This window comes from Pan troglodytes, chromosome 13 (assembly GCF_028858775.2).
Source record: "Pan troglodytes isolate AG18354 chromosome 13, NHGRI_mPanTro3-v2.0_pri, whole genome shotgun sequence".
In the NCBI taxonomy this organism is placed as follows: Eukaryota; Metazoa; Chordata; class Mammalia; order Primates; family Hominidae; genus Pan; species Pan troglodytes.
Window position 1 is genome coordinate 91,831,022 of NC_072411.2, and position 25,418 is coordinate 91,856,439.

Sequence of the window (25,418 nt, forward strand, 5' to 3'; positions counted from 1 at the left end):
CCTGAGTAGCTGGGACTACAGGTGCGCGCCACCACGCCCAGCTAATTTTTGTATTTTTAGTAGAGACGGGGTTTCACCATGTTGGCCAGGATGGTCTCCATCTCTTGACCTCGTGATCCACCTGCCTCGGCCTCCCAAAGTGCTGGGATTACAGGCTTGAGCCACCACGCCCAGCCCATCCTTTCTCCTCTTAAATTTTCTTTGCTGACCAGTATCTCTTGATGTGGAACGTTCTTTCATTAGTGGTAATACTGTCAATTCAGGTCTTTGGAAGATATTTTGGGTTTTGTTTGCTGAACCATTATGCTTATTTTACAAATTAACTTTTCTGAACTTTATTGTGGTAGAATTTACATAACAATTTACCATTTTGACCATTTTTAAGTTCAAAGGAACTAAGTACATTCACATTGCTATGCAACTATGACTACCATCTAGCTCCAGAACCTTTTCATCTTCTCAAACTGAAATTCTGTACCCATTAAACAATAAGCTCCCAGCCGGGCACAGTGGCTCGCGCCTGTAATCCCAGCACTTTGGGAGGCTGAGGTGGGCGGATTACCTGGAGTCAGGAGTTCGAGACCAGCCTGGCCAACATGATGGCCATCTCTACTAAGAATACAAAAATTAGCTGGTTGTGGTGATGAATGCCTGTAATCCCAGCTACGCGGGAGGCTGAGGCATGAGAATCACTTGAACCTGGGAGAGAGACGTTGCAGTGAGCTGGGATTGCACCACTGCACTCCAGCCTAGGCAACAGAAGGAGACTCCCGTCTCAAAAAAAAACAAAACAAAAACAAGAACCAATAAGCTCCCATTCCTTCTGCCTTCCAGCCCTTGGCAACCACCATTCCACTTTAAATTTGATTATTCTAGGAGTTCATAAAAGTGGGATAACACAGTATTTGTCATTTTGTGACTGACTTATTTCACCTATCATAAAGTCTTCAAGATTCATCCAAGATGTAATATATATCAGAAGTTTCCTCCTTTTTAAGGCTGAGTAATATTCCATTGTGTGTATATGTCACATTTCTTTTAACCATTCATCCCTTGATGGACACTTGGATTGCTTCCACCTTCTGGCTATTGTGAATGCTGCTGCTGTGAACACAGATGTACAAATTATCTGTCCAAGTTCCTGCTTTCACTTCTTTTGGGTATATACCCGGAAGTGGAATTGCTGGATATAATTTTAATTTTTGAGGAATCTCCATACTCAGATGATCTTATTTCCTTATTTTTCAAGTGTGTGGGTCTATGTGTGGTTTTGGCAGGGAAGCGAGTCTGTCATTCCCACATACTCCCCATGACTGTTAAGTGCTGTGTTAGAAGCATATGGTTTGATGAGAATTCTAGGAGAGACAAATGTTTCAAAGGATCTCTGTATTTTCACTGGCAATAACTAATAAATCATCTGGCTTCGCTGTTCCCCCTGTAAAAATTATAAAATGGAGAAAATAATGCATGTTTTATCATCTTGGTAAAATGGTCAACATAAATGCAGAATATTTGAAAACTCCGGGGTTTTCAAAATAAGATTGTCAATAAAAATTTATAATTGCTAATTGGAAAGTCAGAAAATTTATACACTGTAAAATTCCTTTCATACTTTATATCTTAAAACTATTTTACAATGTTAATGAAGTGGCTTATTTCTTTACTAAAGTTCTTGTATCTAAGATTATTTTATCAACACATACTTATGCTGTCTGAGTGAACGGACACTGTGATAAACTGCCTTATCTGCTAAACTTAACATTATTTAGAACTTGAGAGCTATACGTAAGTCATCCCATAACCATTGTTTATCAAGGGCTTGAATAATTAGTCAAGAAATGAAATAAATTACAGTGCTACACTGAAAACCCAATTTTTTTTTTACTATTTTTCTAATTATGAAATATTTCAGATTTTGAAAAAATTAAATACTATAAACAACTTCTGTGAGGCCAACATTCAACTTGAGATAAAATCATCCAATACAGTTGAAGCCCTGTGTCCTATATACTTGATACATTCAGGATTCTGACTTTGATGCTTATAATTCTCATGCATTCATTTGTAGCTATATGAAAATTTTTAAACCCAACATAACAAACTACTTGCTACATCACTGGATCTTTTACCTGGAACTGAAATTAGGCAGTAAAATAAAAATGTGATACATCTCATTCTTTTCTTTTTGACACAACAAAGGAGAGTTTATCTCTGCTATTCTACTTACCTTCCCCTTCCCTGCGCTGCACTACTCCAAACCTCCTTTTAGGGTATTTTACCTAGATATGTCTTTTCAGTACTGAACTTGTTCACATTTCTCACATCAACATGTACTATCCATGTTATTGTTTTAGGAATTACTCTTTTCTGTCTATCCTGTTAGAAAGACTATTAAATTGCACTGGTTGACACTGGGTTACTCCATTTGTGTTCTTCATGACTAGCATGAGGCTATTTTTGGGTGATACTTACTGATGACATATATGATATAGAAGACACAGGAGAAATATACTGCATGAAAATCAAGATTCAGCTTTAGCTAGACAAGATGAATCAATAAACTAAAATCTAACAAGATGGAGTTCTATAGGAAAAATGTCTTAAGAGTTTGGTTTAATAAATCAATTTCATATGTGAAGGGTAAGCCATAATTTAACAGCACTACATATTGAAGATTTAAGGTTTTAGTGACATAAAGTGAATCAGTGATATGTGGTTGTCAAAATAAAAAACTAAAGTGGTATTAGGCAGCATTAAAAAAAAGCATCCAGAACAGGGGAAGTGGTACTCTTTCACAGCATATCTGATCACCTCTTGTATTTAACTCTTGTGCTATATAATAAGTAATAAACTGGAACTTAGAGCAGAATTACCAGGATAGTGGGAGAAATCTGAAACCATATCATATGGAAAATGGTGAAGGCTCTAGTAATATTTATTCCATGCTGTTGACACCAATTTAAAAGTTATCTTTAAATACTTGAAGAGTTATGTAAAGATTAGATTTTTGACTCAATATACAACAAATTGTAAATTCTATTACAAAAATAGAATATACTGTCTTATAAGTCCTCTTCTATTATTATTAAAACAGAACTAAATGGAAGGGTGGTAATTAATAAAGATTCAAGCTAAGGTAGGGGGCCCGGCACGTTGGCTCATGCCTGTAATCCCAGCCTGACCAACATGAGGTTGAGGCGGGCAGATCACTTGAGGTCAGGAGTTTGAGACCAGCCTGACCAACATGGTGAAATCCCATCTCTATTAAAAATACAAAATTAGCTGGGCATGGTGGTGCACGCCCATAATCCCAGCTACTCAGGAGGCTGAGGCAGGAGAATCGCTTGAACATGGGGGGCAGAAGTTGCAGTGAGCCGGGATCACGCCACTGCACTCCAGCCTGGGCGACAAAAAAAACCCGGCTCCAGCCATCTCAAAAAAAAAAAAAGTTAAGGCAGGGGGTTGAATTACACGGTGTCTAAGGGCTTCTCTAACTTAGCCTCATATAGCTCTATAAGCTAATTCACATAGGTATTAGTGAAGGAGATATTATTATGCCCCTTAGGATCTTTATAATTCAATAGACAATAACACCATAAACCTAGAAAAAGGATGGGGGCAGGTCAAAGGGACACAGCAGTCAGCTTGTAAGAGCTCCTAATGGTCAAAGCTGGAGGACAATTTGAGCAACAAATCATAATAATGGATTATAACCCAAAGAATGAAATATCCATAAGCCCAGAGTATAAGTGATTTAATAAGTAAATGAAGGGACAAATCTTCTTTATAAAAGATTCTAATAAATAATTATAGAATAAGGGAAACAGAAAATCATCACTAGAACTCCACAGTAGTAATTGCTGCAAGAAAGATCCACCAATGAATGCTAAAATTTGTGGCATTTCTAAGCTCATGACTCCTTAGAAATTGCCATTATGTCTCCTGACTTGAAGTCAGGAGCATTTATGGCATGGCAATTTATTTTGTTCCAAGTAATAGTCATTTTTAGATTTTGTTTTAAACTGGAATGTAGGCACCAAAGGGAAGGGAGTTGGTTTTTCTTGTCTACAAACTATCCTCAATACCTAACACAATTCCTGTTACAGAGTGGGCCCTTCAAATATCTACTGAGTAAATATTTTTAAAACATTGACGGGAGAAAGCAGTGAAGAAAGCATGTATAAGAGGGAGACTTCTATCTCTGAAGTATGTTAAAAAAAGTAAGCCTTTTGAGAGGAACTTTAAAATAAAGAAAAATGAATGCTTTTTGTTACTTTAATTTTACGAATTCAGTTGCTTAAAAATAAACTTGAAAAATGTCAATTTAATTTTGATGACTAAATTTGGAGGGCTTTTGAAATAATATTACACCAAAGAAAAATTTTATTAAATTATAGATCACCAGTTATTTAAAAATACACGGGAAAAGACAGACATACAAAGGTAGTATCATACAACTGATTTCTAAACTCAATACTTTTGAGATACAAAACAATGATCATTACCCCCAAAAGTCAGTTTACTGACACGAATTGATGTTTAAGTTGGTCTGTAACTCTTTTCATTCAATTCTGTTTATAAATGTTACTGAATTTTTAAATTTTGTCCCATATCTGAACTTTGTTTTTTTTGACATGTTTACTTCTCAAAGTAGTATATAGTTATTTCTTGCAATTAATGTCAGCAACTATAAGAAGCTTTCCGAAGTCACAAGAATTCAATGTGGTTGCTGTTCTGGAGACAGTTACCATTTTGGGCTATATATACTAAAACCCACATATTCAAAGGCAAAATATTAATGGGCAAAATATTGGGGTTGAGAGCAGGAGGACTAAGAAAAGAAAATGTTATCTTTTACTGCAGACCTGCCAAAAAAGACTCCATTACTTACTTTGGTACTATTGCTAGAGACGTTGTTTCTGCCAGACCACAGGTCGGCTATATGGTTGTTCCTTTTATATTTCCTTTTTCAAATGATGACAAACTTTCCCAATTAAATTGTTCAACCAAATAAGCAGACACCTTTAAATTACCATATATTTTTTAGTTGCTTGAAAGAAATAAATTATTTTCTTAATTGGTTTAGCAGCCTTGTGTCTGGAAAAGCAGTAAAACCCGCTTTGTTCCAAAATTAGAACACTTGACTCAGAGGCTGCTTGTAAGATACTTGGCTATCTTTTATCACCAATCAGTCACAAAGGTGAACCTCCATGAATTCTGTAACGTAATAAATGTAAAAATGGCCTCATTGACCAATACACAATATTAAGTCAGCAAAACCAAAAAAGTACCCTCATAAGTGGGAACTGGCTTGTATAAAACAAGAGGATATACATCCTCTTACATAAAACAAGAGAAATATGTACGGTAATAAAAATAATCTTTAATAAACTTGTATAGAGAGGATTCCGGTTTACATGTAAGTCTGCTTTAAATAACCACGGCTGAATGACTGGAAATGTTCTTTTCTTAACACAATGCCCATTCATTATAAGTTAAGCTGGTCCTAGTTTCTTACAAATCTCTTATTTCCTTGAATTTATCTACTACACCCTCACTGTGATGCCCTTTAACTTATAAGCTGGGCCTGCCCAGCCTGCTTATAAAGCCCCTCTTCAGAAATGTACCAGGTGTATTAAACAGAGGCATCATTTAATGGAAATCTGCACTTCAAAACAGCACTTGAAGGACCAGCCATTGGCCCTACAATGTAAATACTTCTCATTTCACATTATCACAGAAACAGTGCAGTTTACTAACCACTCCTTCCTTATAAGAAATTCAGTAGCTGTAAAATTTTTTTTCAGTTTCAAAACATTTCAATACTTATTAATTCCAAAGATCCGAACACCATGTAGTTGTGGCATTTTGGGAATTAGTACACTCAGGAGAGAAGCTGTGTTTAGGATGAAGTGAGTTGGATCATACTTCGTATAGAAACTTGCCAGAAAATATCTGTAGAGATAAAAGTTAAGAATATATATAACATCCAAAAATAAAATTACTTGGAACTTAAACAATTTTAAAGGTAGAAAAAAAGGCCACTAAAGCATAAATACCTAAAAATGAAACTATTTTTGAGCACTAAAACAAGAGGAATCGGTTTGGTCCCAAGTTTATCTCATTAGGAACTAAAAAATTTGTTTAATGGAGGTCCACATTTTCCATTTCTGTAATTGTATTAAATACACTTAATAGAACACACTGCATCCTTTAAAGCAAGGCTTATCAAACTAGGGTTCATATGCCCTCTGTAATTACAGGTGTAGTTCTGTATTTCCATGTATGTTTCTGAAAAAGATCTGGATTCAAAGCATTCATCTTATTCTCAAAAAGTTTTGTGACTCACAGGTTAAGAACCTCTACTGTAAAGCTCCAAAAAATGGGGTTTTAGTGCATTAGTACAATTCCTATCTTCGAAGGAAATAAATATTTGGTTGCCCTTTTGATGTTCTCATTTTCATACTGTAGTTGAGCAGCTCTATAACCAGTTTAACCGGTAACTTGAAAGACACTGTTGTACCATTCCAGCTGCTTTTTAATAATCAAATGCATGTATGTTTTTGGATATCCAACTGAGAATTTGTTTTAACAAGCCCCAAGCCTAAAAAGCACCTTTAAAATCATAAATCACCAAGTCCAGAATGTTTAGTTTTACCTACAGGTATATCATATCAAGGTGCAGACACGTCATCTGATTACTAACAGAATAATACAGATAAGATGTAAAGAATAAAACATCATATCTTATTTGTTCATAACTAAGAAGTTAGTTTCTATTTAGGTCTTTGCAGTACGCAAGGAAAGTATTCTAATAGTCTTTACTGACATTAGTTTCTCATAAGGGAAAATAAATATCTTGTGTAACATGGTTAGAAGAGAGGAGCTACTTCCAAGTATGACAAAAAACATCACAAGAGAATTTTATACATTTTTAAAACCATCTAGATTGAGAAATTCTACAATCTTCCACCTATTTTGCAAACTACAGTCAGAAAATTCTTTCTCTAGTGTAAACCATATTCCTCAATTTTGAAATTCTTTCTTCCTGCTTTCATATATTTGAAGACTAAATTTATACTTCCTTTACTGAACAAAATAGGACATCACTTGCATTTAGCAAACTCATTTCATTTCCTACCATCATTATAGGTTTAATCTATAATCTGATAGGTTAGAAATAATAAATCTTATAATGGGTTCTTTTGACTACAACCTAGCATATGTCCCCTTTTTGTCTTTTAATTAAAACTAATTTTGTGTGTAGATTATATGAAAATTACTTGACTCTTTCAAAAACTTAGACAATCCTCTGATGGTATGCAAAACCCAGGTGGGACTCAGTGTGACAACATTTATTTGCCAACAGCTATATTGGAAAGAGACCTGTATTACAAGATAGTAGTTTAGGGTTTAACCTGAGCTCTGAACTCCAACTAGGTGCAAGATCTTCAACAAGGTAATGCATGTGAGTCTGTTTCTTTACTTAAAAATCTGGAATATGGTGGCTCACGCCTGTAATCCCAGCACTTTGGGAGGCCAAGGCAGGCGGATCACCTGAGGTGAGAAGTTCAAGACCAGCCTGGTCAACATGGTGAAACCCCATCTCTACTAAAAATACAAAAAGTAGCTGGGCATGGTGGTGCACGCCTGTAGTCCCAGCTACTGGGGAGGCTGAGGCAGGAGAATCGCTTGAACCTGGGAGGTGGAGGTTGCAGTGAGCCAAGATCATGCCACTGCACTCCGGCCTGGGCAACAGAGCAAGACTCTGTCTCAAAAAAAAAAAAAATTCTGGAATAACATTCCATGTCACACCTACCTGACAAATAATCAAATAAGAAAATGTGAAAGCACTGAAAAGTCCTAATGCTATATAGATGGCTTTAATGCTATTTCTTCAGTTAAGTAAGCAATTTAATCAGAATATTTGAAATCATACCTGTTGGTCAAAAATACATTTTGAGAAATATGGACACTGTATACAGGTACATCTCAGTTGGCTTTTTGTGTGATAGCTGTGATTAAAACTTCCGAATGTCAGGCATTTTACATGTATTATAATGCAATCCTCAATGTTTTACAGATGAGAAAACTGAGCCTTTGAAGAAAACGGCCAAAAGTCACAGAGCTTCAAAGGGGTTGAGCCAAAATCCAAATTCAGGGCCATCTGAATAACCAATATTTTTGTTATTACATGCATGCACGCATTCATTCACTTATTTATTTAATAAATCGGGTCTTGCTCTGTTGCCCAGACTGGAGTACAGTGGTGTGACTACAGCTCACTGCAGCCTCTTAACTCCTAGGCTCAAACCATCTTCCTGCCTCAGCTTCCCATGTAGCTTACATTTATTTTTATTAGACTACACTGACACTTTTCTTTGAGGTTAATATTATATGGGACTAAATCAATTCAAAATTTCCTCAAAGGGCTATAAATTAAGGAAAAAGAACCCCATTATTTTATGATCAGTTTATTCCTTTCACCTGAAAAATGCCTTCCCTTACTTAAATATCTAAAACCTAGTCTCTCGTAAGTTCTAGCATAAGGATTTCCAACACCTCCAAGAAGTCTTTTGTGCTATGCCAGGCTGCACTGACTCTATCATGGACATTATTATGTATAGGCTAGATGGTACAGAGTATTAAGATATATGAGCAATACCTCTATTATGTGTAGGCCACTGTACTTACTGTGGGATTCAAAGCAATCCATGCACTTATAAATTCTTTGGAGAGACAAAATAAAACATATATACATTTTTTTATTTGTCAATTATACCTCAATAAAGCTGGGGAAAAAAGGAGGAGGCATTTCAGGTAGGAGATATGATTTGAACAAAGACAGAAATAGGACTACACATGAAATATTCAAGAAATGCTGCTTAGAAGGCCAGGTAGGAGTTGGGTGGGGATAAAATATTTACATCAAGGGAAAAGGAGGTAAGAACTATTTTCTGGAAGGCCCGGAACATCAGATAGGAGAAAGAAATTAGATACCAGATACAGGTTACATGCTATCCAGGTAGATTATTATCTCATTTATTTCTTACAGCATTAGGATTGAATTAGGTATCACTAGTTAGAATTTTATATATGAGCAAACCAAGCTGGCTGAGTGATATATATAGGACTCCACCCAGGTCTGTCCTATAATGAAAGCCTGACCTACTTTTTTCGAAACCATACTCTTTCCCAAGGAGTCTGAATATCTTAATAGGATAGGTGGCCAGTGAAATTCTTCTGATTATCTAAATCATTGCTTAAGGAGATTAATCTGACAATGCAATATAGAATATGATTATGTATTTTGTGTCCTTATATGAAACCTAAGGACGGGAGCTGGAATACATTTGACCTGTATATCCTAAATGTCTAGGTGCACTGATTAGCATGTAATATTGTCTCCATATGTACTGACTGAGGTGAAAATTAGTTTATTATCAACTTGTTAAAAATTTTGTCTATATTTTATGTTCTATCCGAGGTGTTACTTATTGATAGAAGTTTGCAACAAAATATGTTTCTAATTCCAATTCAATCTGATGAAAAGATATCTTCCTCTTATCCAATCCTCCTCATACCTAAAAATTTCTGCCACTTACAGAATTATTGGAGAAATTGTGAAAAACTTCCGTGAAGATGTAAACTGTACTCCATAGTCCAGTTGTTCCCAATGAGTTAGGAGCCTTGCTTTACCCTGGTCAGGAGTTTCGAAAGGTGTTCCTTTCACTGCATGCAAAAATACGTACATCCCCTGGAAAACAAGCAAGGGGTTATAAATGATCAATATTAAATACAAAATTAGTCTTTGTCAGTAGCATTAACGAGGTTCCAAGCTGTTTGTGAGAGTGTATGATTTAACTGAGTTCGTTTTAAGCTTTCATATAATAGTGAAAGGCTGTAGCCAGTTTCTTTATAATAAAATAGAACTTTCTGGGGTATATAAATATTATTAAGTGAGAATTGGTAAAAGGTCAACTGAAAGTAACCTGTTTGCATTTCTTTTCGTTAAACTAAAAATAATTATCAGGGTAGCTTCATATCTTTACATTCAGATTTTCTTATACTTTTCCTATTAGGAAATAGGATTACTTTTTCCCCAATGTACAGGAGGTTTTTCTTCAGGGTATATTAGTAAATTTGATGATACTTAAAAAATGATAAAGACATACAAAGTGGTAGAAAACAATAAAATGATTAAAATCTATTGGGAAAAATAGTTTTGAGATATTTAATATGATGACTGCCTTTGCCTTAATAGTTCTCTTCCAAAGCAATAAAAATAGTTTGATATAATAGGTATAATGTTCCACTCAATTCCCTTTTTAAATCGCTATTGTGCCTCAATAGCATTTCTTCTGAAGTCAGTTTTAAAAACTCAAAGCAAATAACATTACTAAAAGCCATTCTGTCAGATCATATGTCTAAACATAATTTTTTTTATCAATAGGGTAGAAAAAAACCAATCTACAGATTTGGTTTCCTTGAGATTATGATACCCATTTAGACTCATAGGCAGTGTTTCATTCAGGATCACTGCTTGAGGCACTTTATGTAAAAGGATAATGCCTAGATATTATCATGACACAAAGTTTTTCCTTCTAGACGCCACAATGTGATGTCATTTTTCGTACCTCTACTTTTAATGATTATATAGAAAAATTAGGGATTTGAAATTTTATATGATACCAAGTTAACCAAGCCCTTCCTTTCAATGCTTAGTCTACTTCCTAGTTATTCCAGTAGGCAATTCAGAAGTCGTTTAGCTACAATAACACGTAAGCTATGGAGGAAAGGACTCATGTTCAATTGGATTTAACCCATCAAACATTTAATAGGTGGCTTATATGTACAAGACATAGGACATATATGCACATATGAAATTGAATGAGATGTACCCAAGCCTTGGAAAAATTCAATCCTCTAAGAGATGATAAGGAAAAAAAAATATGCATAAACAGCTAGAAAGTAGGGCAAAAATTGCTATCAAAGGTACAATCAGAATACTCAGCAAATGGCAGGGGAGGGAAAGGTTCCTTGTTGCTGTGCCAAAAGTCTTGATGCTACTACATTACCTCATTCTTAAAGGTTCAGCTCAAATAACAATTCCTTAGAAAAACCTACCTCATTAGTAATAATTAATCTCCTCTTTATGTAGTTGTATACAATTTTATTGAAAATACGATTACAGTACAATATATCATGTTAGAGTTGTTTGCATGATGTTTGTTTTCCCATTAGCCTGAATATACTCGGAATAAGCACTGGGACACTGCAAGACATTAGACATTGGACACTTCCAACATTAGAAATGTTGGAAGATGACATTACGCCAAGGAATATTTATTCCGTAAGCTCTACGAAACCATTTTCATACGGGCTTTAAAGTGAATTATAAAACAGAAAGTATATGTTTTCAAATCATCAGGGGTATAGGACCCCCAAAAAGTTAAGAACATCTATTCCAGACCACATAGATATTAGAATATAAGAGAATAATCATCCTCTCATTATTTCCTTCAAACCATATATACTTAACTAGTGTTTAGAATATCAAAACAGTTTATTTTATACATCTTTTCAGTGAAAAATAATAAAATCTTATCTGGCCATATATCTTCTGCCCCAATATTTTTAAAATTGTTTTTATGTAAAAATGTTTGTGATTATTATTCCTCCATTAAAAGAATTAGAGAACAAAAGTATGTAGCTCATGCTTAGTCCTTACTAAATACCTACTGAATCAAAATGAATCATTCATTTTTAAAGCTGGGCCAAGAATCCTGTGAAGCATTAATACCTCTAAGGGTGAGGTAGCACTTAATAAAGCAACCACTGTAGGTTTCTACTGTACGGTTCAGAAAGGCAAATATACTGTATTTTTCTAACCGGGTGTAACAATTAGGTCCATTTTCTCATTTTTAAAGGCATTCAATATGTACTTCAGATTTTTAATTGGTTTAATGTGGCTATCTTCAAAGGAAACTTAAATTTGGAGTCATGTAATTGCAACTCCGATGGCTAATTAAGTTTTTAGTGTGGTGAACTAATAACAAATAAATCAGAAGTTTGCTTTTCTATACAATGTCAATTACCAATCATTTGTCCATGGTCAACCAACTTGAAACACGGTTAGAGGGTGGTGGTGGTACAGGGATGGCGTCTAAACCGTGGTGGCTCACGCTCTGCACTTTGGGAGGCCGAGGCGGGCAGATCACCTGAGGTTGGGAGTTCGAGACCAGCCTGACCAACATGGTGAAATCCTGTCTCTACTAAAAATACAAAAATTAGCCAGGCATGGTGGTGCACACCTGTAATCCCAGCGACTCAGGAGGCTGAGGCAGGAGAATCGCTTGAACCCAGGACGGGGAGGTTGCAGTGAGCCAAGATCGTGCCACTGTACTCCAGCCTGGGTGACAGAGTGAGACTCCGTCTCAAAAAAAAAAAAAAAAAGACTAACTTATTCAGCAAACATTTAAATACGTTCTTAGCGATACAAAAATTAAAACATAAAGAGATAAACTGCTAATTATAAAACAATGACAAACACATGATAAAAGAATGCAGCATGGGAGTTGTGTAGATTCCTGGAGGGACAGTTTTGCTGTAGGAAATCAGGCAGAGCAGGAAGGAGGGAGAGGTATTAAAATAGTAGAGACTGGGCCGGGCATTGTAGCTCACACCTGTAATCCCAGCATTTTGGAAGGCCAAGGCAGGTGGATCACCTGAGGTCAGGAGTTCAAGTCCAGCCCGGCCAACATGTTGAAACCCCATCTGTACTAAAAATACAAAAATTAGCCAGGTGTAGTGGCACATGCCTGTAGTCCCATCTGTTCAGGATGCTGAGGCAGGAGAATTGCTTGAACCTGGGAGGTGCAGGTTGCAGTGAGCCAAGATTGCGCCACTGCACTCCAGCCTGGATGACACAGAGAGACTCCATCTCAAAAAAAATAAAAGTAGACCCTGAGTACCATGGCTCACTCATACTTTGCGAGGCTGAGACAGGAGGATCACTTGAGGTCAGGAGTTTGAGACTAGACTGGGTAACACAGCAAGACCCCCATCTCAATCAGTCAATCAGCTGAGCATGGTGGCACACACCTATAGTCCTAGCTACTTGGAAGGCTGAGGCAGGAGGATCACTTGAGACCAGGAGTTCGAGGCTGCAGTGAGCTATGATCATGCCACTGCACTCCAGCCTGGGTAACAGAGTGAGACCCTGTCTCTGTAAGAAAAACAAAATGGCTGGGCATGGTGGCTCATGCCTGTAATCCCAGCACTTTTGGAGGATGGTGCAGAAGGACTGCTTGAGGCCAGGAGTTCAAGACCTGCCTGGGCAACACAGTGAGAGCCTATCACTATTAAAATAAAAACAAATTAGCCGGGTGTGGCGGCATGTGCCTGCAGTCCTCAAATTTATTGGGAAGCTAAGGTGGGAGGAGCTATGATCACACCAGTCTCTTAAAAACAAAAGAGTACTTGGTCCAGGTGAAAAGAAAATATAGTAGAAAAGCTTAAGCCAAAACAATAAAATGAGAGCAAGATGATTTTCTTTATTGCTAGTGTATAGCCTCTATTTAGAGATGGTTGAGACAAGGTGAAGTCTCCTTGTTTCTGCACTGTTATCAACTGGTCTTTTATGTCACACAAGAAACTTGGATTTTACCATGACAGCAATGGATGATCACTGAATGACTTAGAGTATGACTTGAGCAAACATGCATTTTTAAAACATCACTCTGCCAAGTTGGAATGGAGAAGGGTAGAGAAGCATCAAGAAGACCATTTGATTTATCCGAGTAATTTACTTAAGGAAAAAAATGAGGGTATGGGGATCAAGTTGAGAGTAAAGCAGAAGACAGTGCTCTGAGCAAATGGATATGGAATATAAAGGAAAAGAAGTTATCCTAAGACTTAGGTGACCTTGTATTCTTGTTTGCATAGGATGGTTCTGATTATACCTATTCTCTTGTAGTAGTTATTACCAAAGCTCCATTTTACTCTCTAAACAGCCTGTTTGGACTATACATTACAGGTTGAGTATTCCTTATCCAAAATGCTTTGGAGCAGAAGTGTTTCAGATTTTGGATTGTTTTGGATTTTGGAATATCGGCATATACATAATGAGATATCTTGGGGACAGGGCCCAAGTCTAAACATGAAATTCATTTATGTTTCATATACATCATACACACACAGCCTAAAGATAATTTTATATAGTATCTTTAATAATTTTGTGCATGAAATAAAGTTTTGATTGCATTTTAATTGCAACCTGTCAGGAAGTCAGGTATGGAATTTTCCGCTTGTGGCACCACATTGGTGCTAAAAAAGTTTCGAATTTTAGAACATTTTCTATTTTGGGTTTCCGATTAGGGATGCTCAACCTGTATATTAATTGCTTTACCATTAACATTCAGCTGTCTGGCTTGGCCTTTAGATAAGATTAGTAGTGAAGCCAGAGGATCAGATTGTGGGTGGTAAGGGACTAATCAGGAATAAGATAAGTTCCATTTATACTTGTTTGGTTTAAGGTGCAAAGTAATCTGGTGATATAAATAAATAGGAGCATCCTTATTCTACAGGTAGAAACTGAAAATATGGGTAGATGAAGTAACCTAGGTAGAACACATAGCATAAGAAGAGATGAAGAAAAGAACCTTGGGAATAGAAATATTTAAGAGAGGAAAAGAGAAGGAAGACCCCATAAGAAGAAAGAGAAGGTCAGAAATATATGCCGGTGAAAGTGATCCTATAGAAGCCAAAGGAAGTTTCAACAAAAGTGAGATGATTAGTGTAAAATATTTCAGAGAAGTCACTATTTAAAAGAAAACATCATTTGCTCTGACAAAGTCTATCACATAAAATGGACTAAATGGACACATATTTATCATGTCTACCAGCACATCATTCTTATCCTCCTCCAGTCAACTTCAAATATACTCCAGAAGATAGAAAATAAATATTATTGTTATTATTTGAGGCAGGGTCTCACTGTCACCCAGGCTGGAGTGCAGTGGCACGATCTTGGCTCACTGCAACCTCCGCCTCCCAGGCTCAAGCGATTCTCCCACCTCAGCCTCCCGAATAGCTGGGACTATAAATGTGCTGCCACCATGCCAGGCTAAGGTTTTGTATTTTTTGTAGAGACAGAATTTCAGGCTTCACCATGTTGCCCAGGCTGGTCTTGAAATCCTGAGCTCAAGTGATCTGTCCACCTCAGCCTCCCAAAGCACTGGGATTACAGGCATGAGCCACTGCGCCTGGCCAAAATAAATATTAATTTTTAAAAATCAATTTCTCCTGTTTTCCTGTCTTAATGCTTTAAGTTCATTTTAAAAAATATCTTTCAACAAATGTACTGCTAAACTGGATTCAATTAAAATTCTCAACTAACTGTATTTCCTCCTTTTCACGTTACTTTAATGGGTTATTAAAGACAAGAAAAGTCGCTGTCAAGATTTTTTGTTTTTGTAAAAGGCAATTTCCAGGGCTGCATAATATGGTCAGTACAGTCAATCAAAACTTTGATACTCTGTAGAGCTAACACAAAAGAGTAACAAGCAGCAGCTAAGGCACCATAAGATCCTGAATCACATAAGATGATTAAGTTCAAAACTTAAATACTGAAACAGTAAAGTATACTTACACTATTTAGATAGATAAGTTAACAAGGATTGAAACTAAAATGATCTATTTTCTAGATTCTATACAATGAGGAAAAAAAAAAAAGTCTTACTTAGAAAAAGGCCCAATGTTGAAATAAAGCGTGAAAGAAAAAAGAAAATTCTATCCCAGATTAGAATTCTTCAAAATTAAGTCTTATATACTAAAAACCACTAAACTATACACTTTAAATGGGTGGATTTTATTGCATGTGAATTATATCTCAAAAAAGCTGTTAAAAAAATTAAGTTGTATACAACACAAAACCTTGAGCTTCTTTAAAAACTATGTTTAAACACACGTCATGAAGTTTACCATCTTAGACACTTTTTTTTTTTTTTGAGACGAAATCTCACTCTGTCACCCAGGCTGGAGTACAGGGGAATGATCTCGGCTCATTGCAACCTCTGCCTCCCAGGTTCAAGTGATTCTCCTGCCTCAGCCTCCCAAGTAGCTGGGACTACAGGCATGCGCCACCATGCCCGGCTAATTTTTGTATTTTTAGTAGAGATGAGGTTTCACCATGTTGGCCAGGCTGGTCTTGAACTGACCTTGTGATCTGCCTGCCTTGGCCTCCCAAAGTGCAGGACTTTAAATGTACAGTTGAGTGGTATTAAAAACATTCATACTGTTGTGCAATCATCACCATTACCATCCACATCCAGAACTCTTTTCATCTTGCAAAACCAAAAACTCTGTACCCATTAAGCAATAACTTTCCATTCCTTCCTCCTCTTAATTTCCGGCAACCACTAAACCTAAAACTTTTAAGTGTTTAGTATAATGTGAAATTCTTACCAGATTATGTATAATATTTGTTAAAGTCCAAGCAACAGGAACACTGAAGAAGGGAATGCTGAGTAAGACAATATGAAGCAAGCCAACTCCCAATGCATATGTCAGCCACATACCCCGGCTGTTCATGACACGGGTATTTGGATTCACTTCACTGTGGGCAACTCCAACATTCATGTTTGCTCTGTAGGAAGTAATGAAATGAATCAACACTGATACAACTGGCAACCTAACACCCCCAATTCTGACATGACAAGGTACCTGTGTTGCGAGGATTATTTTTTCCTAGTTATTTTGAAGTAGCACACCAACACCATCCAAAATATGCTACTTGTAGATGCTGATGACAGCAGTAAAGAATCTTCAACATTTGACTTTAGGGTAAGACAAGACTTGTTATTATGGTTCTATTTGAAAAAATAGTTACAATGCCTTTCCAAAAGTTTGTTTTCTAGCATGTTGTTTTACTGAATAGGAAAATTCAAACTGAAAGAGAAAACCTACATTTTCTTATATCATGAGAGCAAAGTGAAAAGCCAAAAGCTAAATTTACCAACATAATAAATTTATATTAAAAAGAAAAAGCAGAACTCACCGAGCCAGTGTGTCAAGTAGGCAGACTCTTATATTTGACTTAATGTATCCATAAAGAATGGTCAGAGTTCAGATCACTTCTTTCTGAATACTCAATGTGGAAGGTACATGCTGTTGACATAATGTGGTGTAAAATTTACATGGTCAAGGGATAATGTTTGTTTCTCAATTTTGTGATTAAACTAGGTGAAAATAAGGAGTCTTCTGAATATTTCTCTAGTCAAATCAAAAACTTCAGTTTTCTTTCTTCTTTTTAAAAAAGGTTTTCCCTTCTCCTTTCCATTGAAGATGGACTCCAAAGGAAGAATTGATAATAGTTCTCAGTTCTTTTAATGATGGTGTTTACTTGAGGCTAAGAATTGCTTAAAATAAAACTGTCCTGAAGAACACCTATCATCCGACGGAGGGGGAAACCGAGGCTAGATTATATTTGGAACAGCTGTGATTTTAAAATACACAAACGCTTGTATTACGGAGTTAGCATACAGAGAGGAATTTCTCATAACCCCTTCCAGCAAGTGTTTCCGGAGTATAATGCTCCTTCCGCTCTAGAGACCCATAGAACAGGCATCAAGGGTTAAGGGGACGAAAAGTTAGTTACACTAAGACCGCTAAAGCCTCCAATTTATATGTGTAAATCTTTCGTCTAAACACCCATGATTTATCATACATTAAACTATTATGTCATACTTAGAACATGCCAACACTCAAGATAGTTTTCCCACGTTCCACAGGATGGAGGCCTGAAATTTACATCTCAGCTGGAAGGCAAAGCTGGTGCGGTACTCATCCTATTCCAACCAGAAAACCTTTTCCCAGCAGGTTTGCCGCGCTGCCCACGACTGGCAAACAATGACCTTACAGACCGTGAAGAGGCTGTTGGCTCTGCCCTCGCCGGTGCCTCCGAAGAGGGCGACCCGCAGCGGCCCCTCAGGGGAGTCCCCCCTGCTAGACCGACAGCCCGAGCGCTCTGGGCCAGAGAAAACTCAGCAAAGGCCGCCGCTGCTACCACCTCAGCACCTCCCCCAACCCGCCCCTTCCTTCTCGCGGCCGCACGTCACATCAGGACCAGGACCCTGGCAAGACAGCCAGGATTTGCGTAGGGGGCGAGCCTCTGAGGCCACTTGGCTCTTACGGCCACGCAGGGCGCCGCAGATGCAGCCGGAGCCCACTTTTCCCTCTCAGGACGACCCCTAGGCCGCCAGCAGTTCCCTACCGACGAAGGCGACTGTACAGCGTCCACCGCGTTCGTTCCCACTTACCCGCCGCCCCACTCCGGGCCGCCAGCTCGCAGCAGGACCAGCCCGGCTGCTACGGCCGCGGATACACGCCCTCAGGCCCGGCGCTGCGCAGCTTGCGTAAGCTTTCCCGGACAGACTCGCTGCCAGCGGATTGGCTGCGAGCAGCGCCAATCTCACGTTGCCCCCGGGCGAAGAGAGACTCAGTGCCGCGCTCCCTGCACCCGCTCTGCCGCGCGCGTGCGTGCGGGGTGCGAGTGCGGGGTTGGGCCTGCGCATCGGGTGAGACGCTGGCTGCTTGCGGCTAGTGGATGGTAATTGCCTGCCTCGCGCTAGCAGGAAGGTAGTGTGGTGTGACTAACGGGTATTTATTATATCCTCGATGGCTCGAGGGCCCCGTCCCCTCTACTCGTCCTGGTCCGGGTGCGAACGCTATAGGGCAGCTAAGGGCGCTTCCCGCGGGGCGGGAAGCGAAGCCGGGCTTGCGGGCGCGCACACGTGGAACGCGTTCTCTGAGCAGGTCTGGGGTCCCGGGTGTTCTGGCTTGGTGTTTGTTGCGGCCCATTCCCCAGACCCTTCTGGGTGGAGGACTTAAAATTTGTTTTCCAGGCAGCAGATTTAACCCATGGCAACTGTAACTCATCTTGTGTGGGTGGCGGTTTATAGTATTGTATCCTGTGGCGTCATACAAGGGGTGCAAGTTAAACTCTTTAAAGTTAATCACGATTTTTGCTCGTGGCCTTCTGGGTTTATCCGTACGCCGAAGACAGGCACCTGTATTACATGCTAAGGAAATGTGAATACCAAAAATTGATCCTGAGGAAAGTCTTGATTAGGTTTTTTTGGAATCGCCTTTGAAATGTAATTTCCCTCACCTTGGCAGTGCAGAAAGTCTGTGATTTTTATTGCCGAAATAGCTTTCAGCATTTTGAAATTGACTTAAGAGAATGTTGGCTGTGTATGTCTATGTATCTTGCATTTCTGTTGGCTTTGTGAACCTAATTGTTTTGGATTTAGTCTGATCTTTAAATAAGTGATTTCTTTGTGTTCTCTCTAATGAAAGTCTGTGAGTTCTCTGATCTTTACTTCTTTTTTAGGCACACCTGTTGTCCTTAGCTGACCTTCCGGGTCATCAGCACTCCTTCAGAAGTGTTCCTTTTCCCTCCCAGCAAATATGGAAGACTGACTGTCCTGATATTCCCAGACATTCTTTGCTGTGATTTGTAAGCCCGATATAAACCCTTCCATTTGGTACACATATAGTATAGAGTGCTATATTCCAGGGGCTATGCTAGCGATGTGTGATTGATATAAAACCCCTGTCCTCAAAGAACTCTGAGTCAGGAGCAACAGACAGAAACACATATTAATAGAGTAACTTGTGATGAGGTTAATTAGAAATGAGGTAGAGGGGGACTGCAGGGGAAGGAATACCTAATCTGTTGGCAGGTGAAGGAAAGGAGGCTGCAGCAGGGAAGAAAGGCTTTCTTGAAGAGTTGATACTGAACTAAATCTGGAAGGATGATTAGAAGTCAGCTGAGAGAGAACCATGTGAGCTGAGGAAGGAGTGAGTGTCACCATGTTAAGAGAGAGGAGTTGGCTGGGCACGGTGGCTCACACCTGTAATCCCAGCACTTTGGGAGGCCAAGGCGGGCGGATCACCTGAGGTCAGGAGTTCGAGACCAGCCTGGCCAACATGGTGAAACCCTGTCTCTACTAAAAATACGAAAATTAGCCGGGCGTGGTGGTGCGCTCCTGTAATCCCAGCTACTTGCAGGGCTGGGACAGGAGAATTGCTTGAACCTGGGAGGCAGAGGTTGCAGTGAGCCAAAATCGCTGCACTCTGGCCTGGGCAACAAAGTGAGACTCTGTCACAAAAAATAAAAAATAAAAAAAGACGAGCTGTGCAGTATGATCGCCCTAGAGCACATTTGGGCAACGATGGGATGACTGGGAGAGTAGGCAAAAATCCAGTTGTTAAGAAGTTTGTACTTAACCTGGTTGGCAATTGGAAACCTTTATAAAAATTTTAAGTGGGGCAGCAACATGATGAAATTTAAATACAGAAAGAACCCTATAGGTGGTTGAGATTCGAGTCAAAATATCAATTAGGTGGTTATTGCAGTAGTTCAGGAGAGAAAGGCCGAATGGAGGCAGTACAAAGAGGAGAGGACTAGTTTGGGAAACATTTAGATAGTAGGAGAGAGTTGACTGGGTGGCAGGATGTAGAGAGCGAGTAGAATTTCTAGGATGACTTCAAGGTTTCTAATTTTGCTTTATGTGCCCGGATGGAAGGTGTTTGAGAGCATGGCCTTTGGAGTCAAACATGCCAAGGTGTGCATCTGCCACTTAATAGTTTTGTGATCTTGAGCAAGTTACCATGCCTTTAAATCCTATTTGGTGATAAAGGATGATAGAATACGTAGAGTTGTTGTGAGGATTAAATAGGATAATGTATATAAAATTCTCATGTTGGCTATTACTTTTATTATCAAACAAGAAATATAGGAAGAAAGTTGATTAGAGGCCGGTCGTGGTGGCTCACGCCTGTAATCCCAGCACTTTGGGAGGCCGAGGCGGGCTGATCACCTGAGGTCAGGAGTTTGAGACCAGCCTGGCCAACATGGTGAAACCTTGACTCTACTAAAAATACAAAAAATTAGCCAGGTGTGATGGCGGGCACCTGTAATCCCAGCTACTCGGGAGGCTGAGGCAGGAGAATTGCTTGAACCCGGGAGGTGGAGGCTGCAGTGAGCGGAGATTGTGCCATTGCATTTCGGCCTGGGCAGCAAGAGCGAAACCTGAAACTCTGTCTCTAAAAAAAAAAAGTTAGAGAAAGATTCTCTGATCAGTTTGGGACATGTTATGTTTAGGTTGCCTTCAGGTCATCTAAATGATGATATTTAGAAGGTAGATGGAAGTAAGGCCCTAAAGTCCAGAAAAAAAGTGTGAGATACAGGTGAGCTGGAGGATGGTGTGGAAGCCAATTGAAATTATGTATATAAAGGGAAGGAAGATACTTTTTCTAATGTTTGCGTTAGCATAAGAAAGATGCTGATAAATTATATTTAGTGGTCCTTCATTAATATTCATGAAGTGAAGGGCTTGCCATGAGTGAAGCATTTGATTGTTCTGCCTGGCATCCAGAGATACATAATACATAATTTCCTACATTCAAAAGTTGTACAGCAGGAAAAAAAAAGTTTTACAGTTCAGGACAAAGATGTAGTAGGTTTAATTGTACAATTTAATTAATTTAATCTTTACAGTTATTTTACATTGATTATAGGACAAAATGATATTTGATATTTTGAATATATTAGATTATCCAAATACATAATTAAAATTAACTTCACTTTTTTATTTTTTTTAGCTTTTTTAATGTGAGTACTAGAAAATTTTAAATGATGTATGTACATTATAGTTCTGTTGAACAGTGCTGGATGGAGTACTGGTTAAAATGGCAGGCTCTGAAATCACGCTACTTTGGTTTTATCCTAGCTCTTACTAACAGCTATATGATACTGAGGAAATTAAACTTTCTAAAACTCAATCAGCTAATCTATAAAATGGAGATAATACAGATATCATATGCTTATGAATTTGGTAGAGACACAGATATTCAGACTGTAGCAATTAGGAGAGAAGAAAGATGACATGACATGGAAGAAGAGTATGAAAAGAGATGCAGACATCTTAAGACCAGAGGACACAATAGGATGGGGTAGATAAAGTGTGACAGAATTCATGCTATGAATTGCCATGATCTTAGTAAACTAGAAGAATGAGGAATATTGGGATGCAATTATAGAGATTTAAAAAAAAAAGATCTTGGATTTGGCATTGTAGGAGATGAGGTATTATAGGAAACAAGACAAAGATGATGAGATTAAGACTGCTCAGAAGGAGTCAGTCTAGGTTTATACCCCAAAGTTTTGTTGATCAGTGTTTTTCTTAGATCCTTGGGATTTCCTAGCTGAGGTGGAAGACTTCTTGAACCCAGGCCTAATGTGTGAGCCCCTTTGGGGTAGGGGTTAGAGGTGGGGGGATTGTTCATTTAGGGGTTTAGAGGAGGAGCTCAGTTTAGTCCCAGTACCCTGGGATGTTTTTAGCATTTATATGCCAAACACTGTAATACATTATTTATATATACTACTTTATTTACTTCTCACCACAATTATATGATATCATTATTAGATCCATTTTATAGATTAGGTGATTGCATTTTAGAGAGTTTAATTTCCTCAGTGTTACATATCTGTTAGTGTAAGAGCTAGGATAAAACCAAAGTAGTGTGATTTCAGAGCCTGCCATTTTAACCACTGCTCTATCCAGCACTGTTCAATGGAACTATAAGCCACATCTATCATTTTAAATTTTCTAGTAGTCACATTAAACAGATTTTTTAAAAGGTTAGTTTTAATAATATATTTTATGTAATCTAGTGTATCCAAATAGGATAAAATCATTTCATCCTATAATCAATGTAAAAAATTGATATGATTTTTATTAATGCTGAGTTGGAAATTGAGTGTGTATTAGCACATCTCAATTTGGACTAACCACGTTTCTAGTGCTCTAGTGTTCAGTAAGCTGCATATGACTAATGGCTACCATATTGGACAGTGCAGATCTGTCCCTTAGATCGAGGTAATTCTGAAGCTTTGGAAAAGTGCAGAGGTGCCTTTTGCTTGTGACAGCACTAATTTGTGTGAATGTTATGATGATGGAGTAGCCTATAGTCCACTGTTTCCATGCTTGATTGGGACAGGAAAGCCTCCCAGCTGTTGAGAACAACAAAAACAACTATTGAAAGGTAGTTGTTCACAGCTGCTCTCCTGAGAACTGGGTACCCCAAAACTAAATCAAATATATTGATTAATTAGAGGGTAGTTAGTATTTAAAAAGAATTCCCAGCATTCCTTTACATAATGATCTCTTATTATAATACTCTACATTTTATAAGGCCTTATCATTTGTAGAACAACACTTTATATATACTTCCTTATTTGATTCTTCACAGTAAACCAGTGAGGTATTAGCTCCATCTTTACAGATGATGAATTGATTTATGGAGGGATTTCAGTGATTTGCTGAGTTTATGTGTAATAAAGGTGAACCCCCAATACCTATTTTATAGGCTCTGGTCTGTTACATTTTTTTCATTGTGCCAATCACCTTTGCCTTGTATATAGCAAAATATACTGTATTTATGAACTGTGATCAGTTAACACTCTCAGAACCCAATATGTCGGCCTCTTCCCAGAAGTGCATTCCTTAAACTCCTGTGTAATTGTTATAGTGCCTGTACTCCATTTCCTACTCAATTACTGAGTCTTTCTTTACATGTCTTTGTCTTATGCTGCCTGAGAAATAATCCTAAACTGATGACTTTTTGTTGTGTTTGTTTTCGGTGTTGCTATTTTATTTGCACCTAGATTGCATAGGATTAAATCATCATAGGAGCATGTAACTAGTCATGGGAAACAAAGTACCTTGAGTCCACCCCCAGCCCCCATTTTTTTTTGTCCAATAAAATCTTGATTCTGCAGAGGAATTGCATGTTGTCAAGCTTGTGCTTATTTTCCTGTAATCTTTTCTGAAATTAGGCAATAAGATGCAAAAAGCACCCCCCTCCCTGCATGCTTTACAGATGGAATTTCCATAGGATGTTTTTGGATTTTTCGTTTGTTTGAACAAAGGATTTCCAGTTACCAACAGAGATTTTGGATCTGCAGGTTGGATCTATAAAGGACCTCAAATGCCAACTTAGAGATTTGAGCTTTATATTATTGGCTTTGAGGAGCCACATGATTAAAATAATGTCGTAGGCAGAATAATATAGAGGATAGTTATCTGACATGTCTGGTATGAGACCAGTTCAGATTAACAGTAATCCTAACTCTAAAGGAGCTCAGTGATTGAAAAAGACATTATAACTCATCAGAATGTATGGATGACTAATGATGTTTAAATGAGACTGTTGGTAAGGCACATAACTGATTGTCATTATCCACTTCCCAAAGTTATATTATCACTTGGTCATTCTCAGCCAACATTACACTCATTATAGCACAATTGTTCTTATCATTATTCAGTTATTACCATAGCATTTGTTTTTAAGAAATCTTTTTAGAACATGCATGTCTTGATTCCAGTATCTGTGAGCTTTCGGTGATCTACTGTAATGAGTTTGGACCAAGATGTAGTTGGCACAGACATTTAAGGAAATATATTTGAAATAAAAATCTCAAAAGTACCTGGGCCCAGTTACTTACTCAGCTTTCAGCCTCTTAAATGTCCATAATAATAAGTATAATGTTTTATTCATAGTACCTACTTTCTGTGGTTTAGCGGTTTAAATGCAATCCTATATGTAAAGTGTTTAGCATACTATATATTTAATGTAGTAGTTGCTGTTCTTATTGTAATCATCATTTTAATAAACGGCAGTATAGACTGGGTGACCAAAGGTGAAGAGTCATTGAGGCTAATTAGGAAATTATATTGGGAACTAAATGTGAGAAATACTGAGAAAAGAATTGATAGGATTGAGGAGTTGATTAGATTTGAGTCAGGGTGAATGGATTATTCCTGTAGGAAAGTTGTGGGTTTAGGGTAGGGATTGGTTAATTATACCCGGAGTTTGAGCTAGTGATTATTTCAGCAGGCAGTTGGAAATGCAGAGTTCGAGTTTGCAAGAAAAGTCAGAATATAATTAGTCACACAAAATCCTGGAAGAAATTAGAAAAAAAGCAATTTCTTCCTCTAATGTTATTGTGGACTATTTTTTTTAGGTGCTTGTGGCAGAATATTGTGGATTTTTTGAACCCATTTTTGGTTATTTTTATTCATAGGCATTTATATGTATTCATATATTAGGTATCAATAGAGGAATTGTTGAAGGACTTGCCTTAGCTCTGCCTCTTAATAACTGGATGACCTTGGACAAGTTTTCTAATTTCTTTATGCCTCAGTAGTTTTATAAAATTGAGGTGATAATGGCACCTATTTTCATAGGGTAATAATAAGAAATAGAAGACTTATGGCTGGGCGTGGTGGCTCACGCCTGTAATCTCAGTACTTTGGGAGGCCAAGGCAGGCGGATCAGTTGGGGTCAGG

General features: G+C 38.0%; 2 protein-coding genes across 50 annotated transcripts in view; one reads left to right on the plus strand and one right to left on the minus strand.

The window, feature by feature from the left end:
* Positions 1 to 4,365: 4,365 nt before the first annotated feature.
* ORMDL1 (ORMDL sphingolipid biosynthesis regulator 1) lies at positions 4,366 to 18,422 on the minus strand. Of its 9 annotated transcripts, none has more exons than XM_063791377.1 (6): positions 18,321 to 18,422; positions 17,060 to 17,169; positions 16,726 to 16,838; positions 16,468 to 16,648; positions 9,606 to 9,757; positions 4,366 to 5,955 (listed from the first exon to the last, which is right to left on the minus strand). In XM_063791377.1, exons 4-6 carry the CDS (start codon positions 16,639 to 16,641, stop codon positions 5,820 to 5,822), a joined length of 462 nt encoding a protein of 153 aa, XP_063647447.1. In that variant the 5' UTR covers positions 16,642 to 16,648; positions 16,726 to 16,838; positions 17,060 to 17,169; positions 18,321 to 18,422; the 3' UTR covers positions 4,366 to 5,819. The 9 variants fall into 9 exon arrangements, with proteins under 9 accessions (XP_063647447.1, XP_063647449.1, XP_063647448.1 ...); XM_063791379.1 differs by lacking the exon at positions 18,321 to 18,422 and adding an exon at positions 17,925 to 18,038; XM_063791378.1 differs by lacking the exon at positions 18,321 to 18,422 and adding an exon at positions 17,749 to 17,889.
* Positions 17,955 to 25,418, plus strand: part of PMS1 (PMS1 homolog 1, mismatch repair system component) — a 94,114-nt gene continuing 86,650 nt past the window's right edge. For 6 of the 41 annotated variants that reach the window (XM_016950183.4, XM_016950182.4, XM_016950190.4 and 3 more), the window contains exon 1: positions 18,504 to 18,639. The gene's annotated coding sequence lies outside the window, so the exon portion shown is untranslated. Of the gene's footprint in view, positions 18,817 to 19,393; positions 19,520 to 25,418 lie in introns of all 41 variants that reach the window. The other 35 variants (XR_010150167.1, XM_016950175.4, XM_063791336.1 and 32 more) reach the window with 21 other exon arrangements.

What these genes read in the sequence shown, in the direction of transcription:
- ORMDL1 (XM_063791372.1), bottom strand. Translation starts at nt 16,641, where the DNA reads ATGAATGTTGGAGTTGCCCACAGTGAAGTGAATCCAAATACCCGTGTC. An exon ending in CAAATATTATACATAATCTG is followed by an intron (nt 9,758 to 16,467) that starts GTAAGAATTTCA and finishes CTTGTTTTCCAG; the next exon opens with GGGATGTACGTATTTTTGCA. An exon ending in ACAATTTCTCCAATAATTCT is followed by an intron (nt 5,956 to 9,605) that starts GTAAGTGGCAGA and finishes TTATCTCTACAG; the next exon opens with ATATTTTCTGGCAAGTTTCT.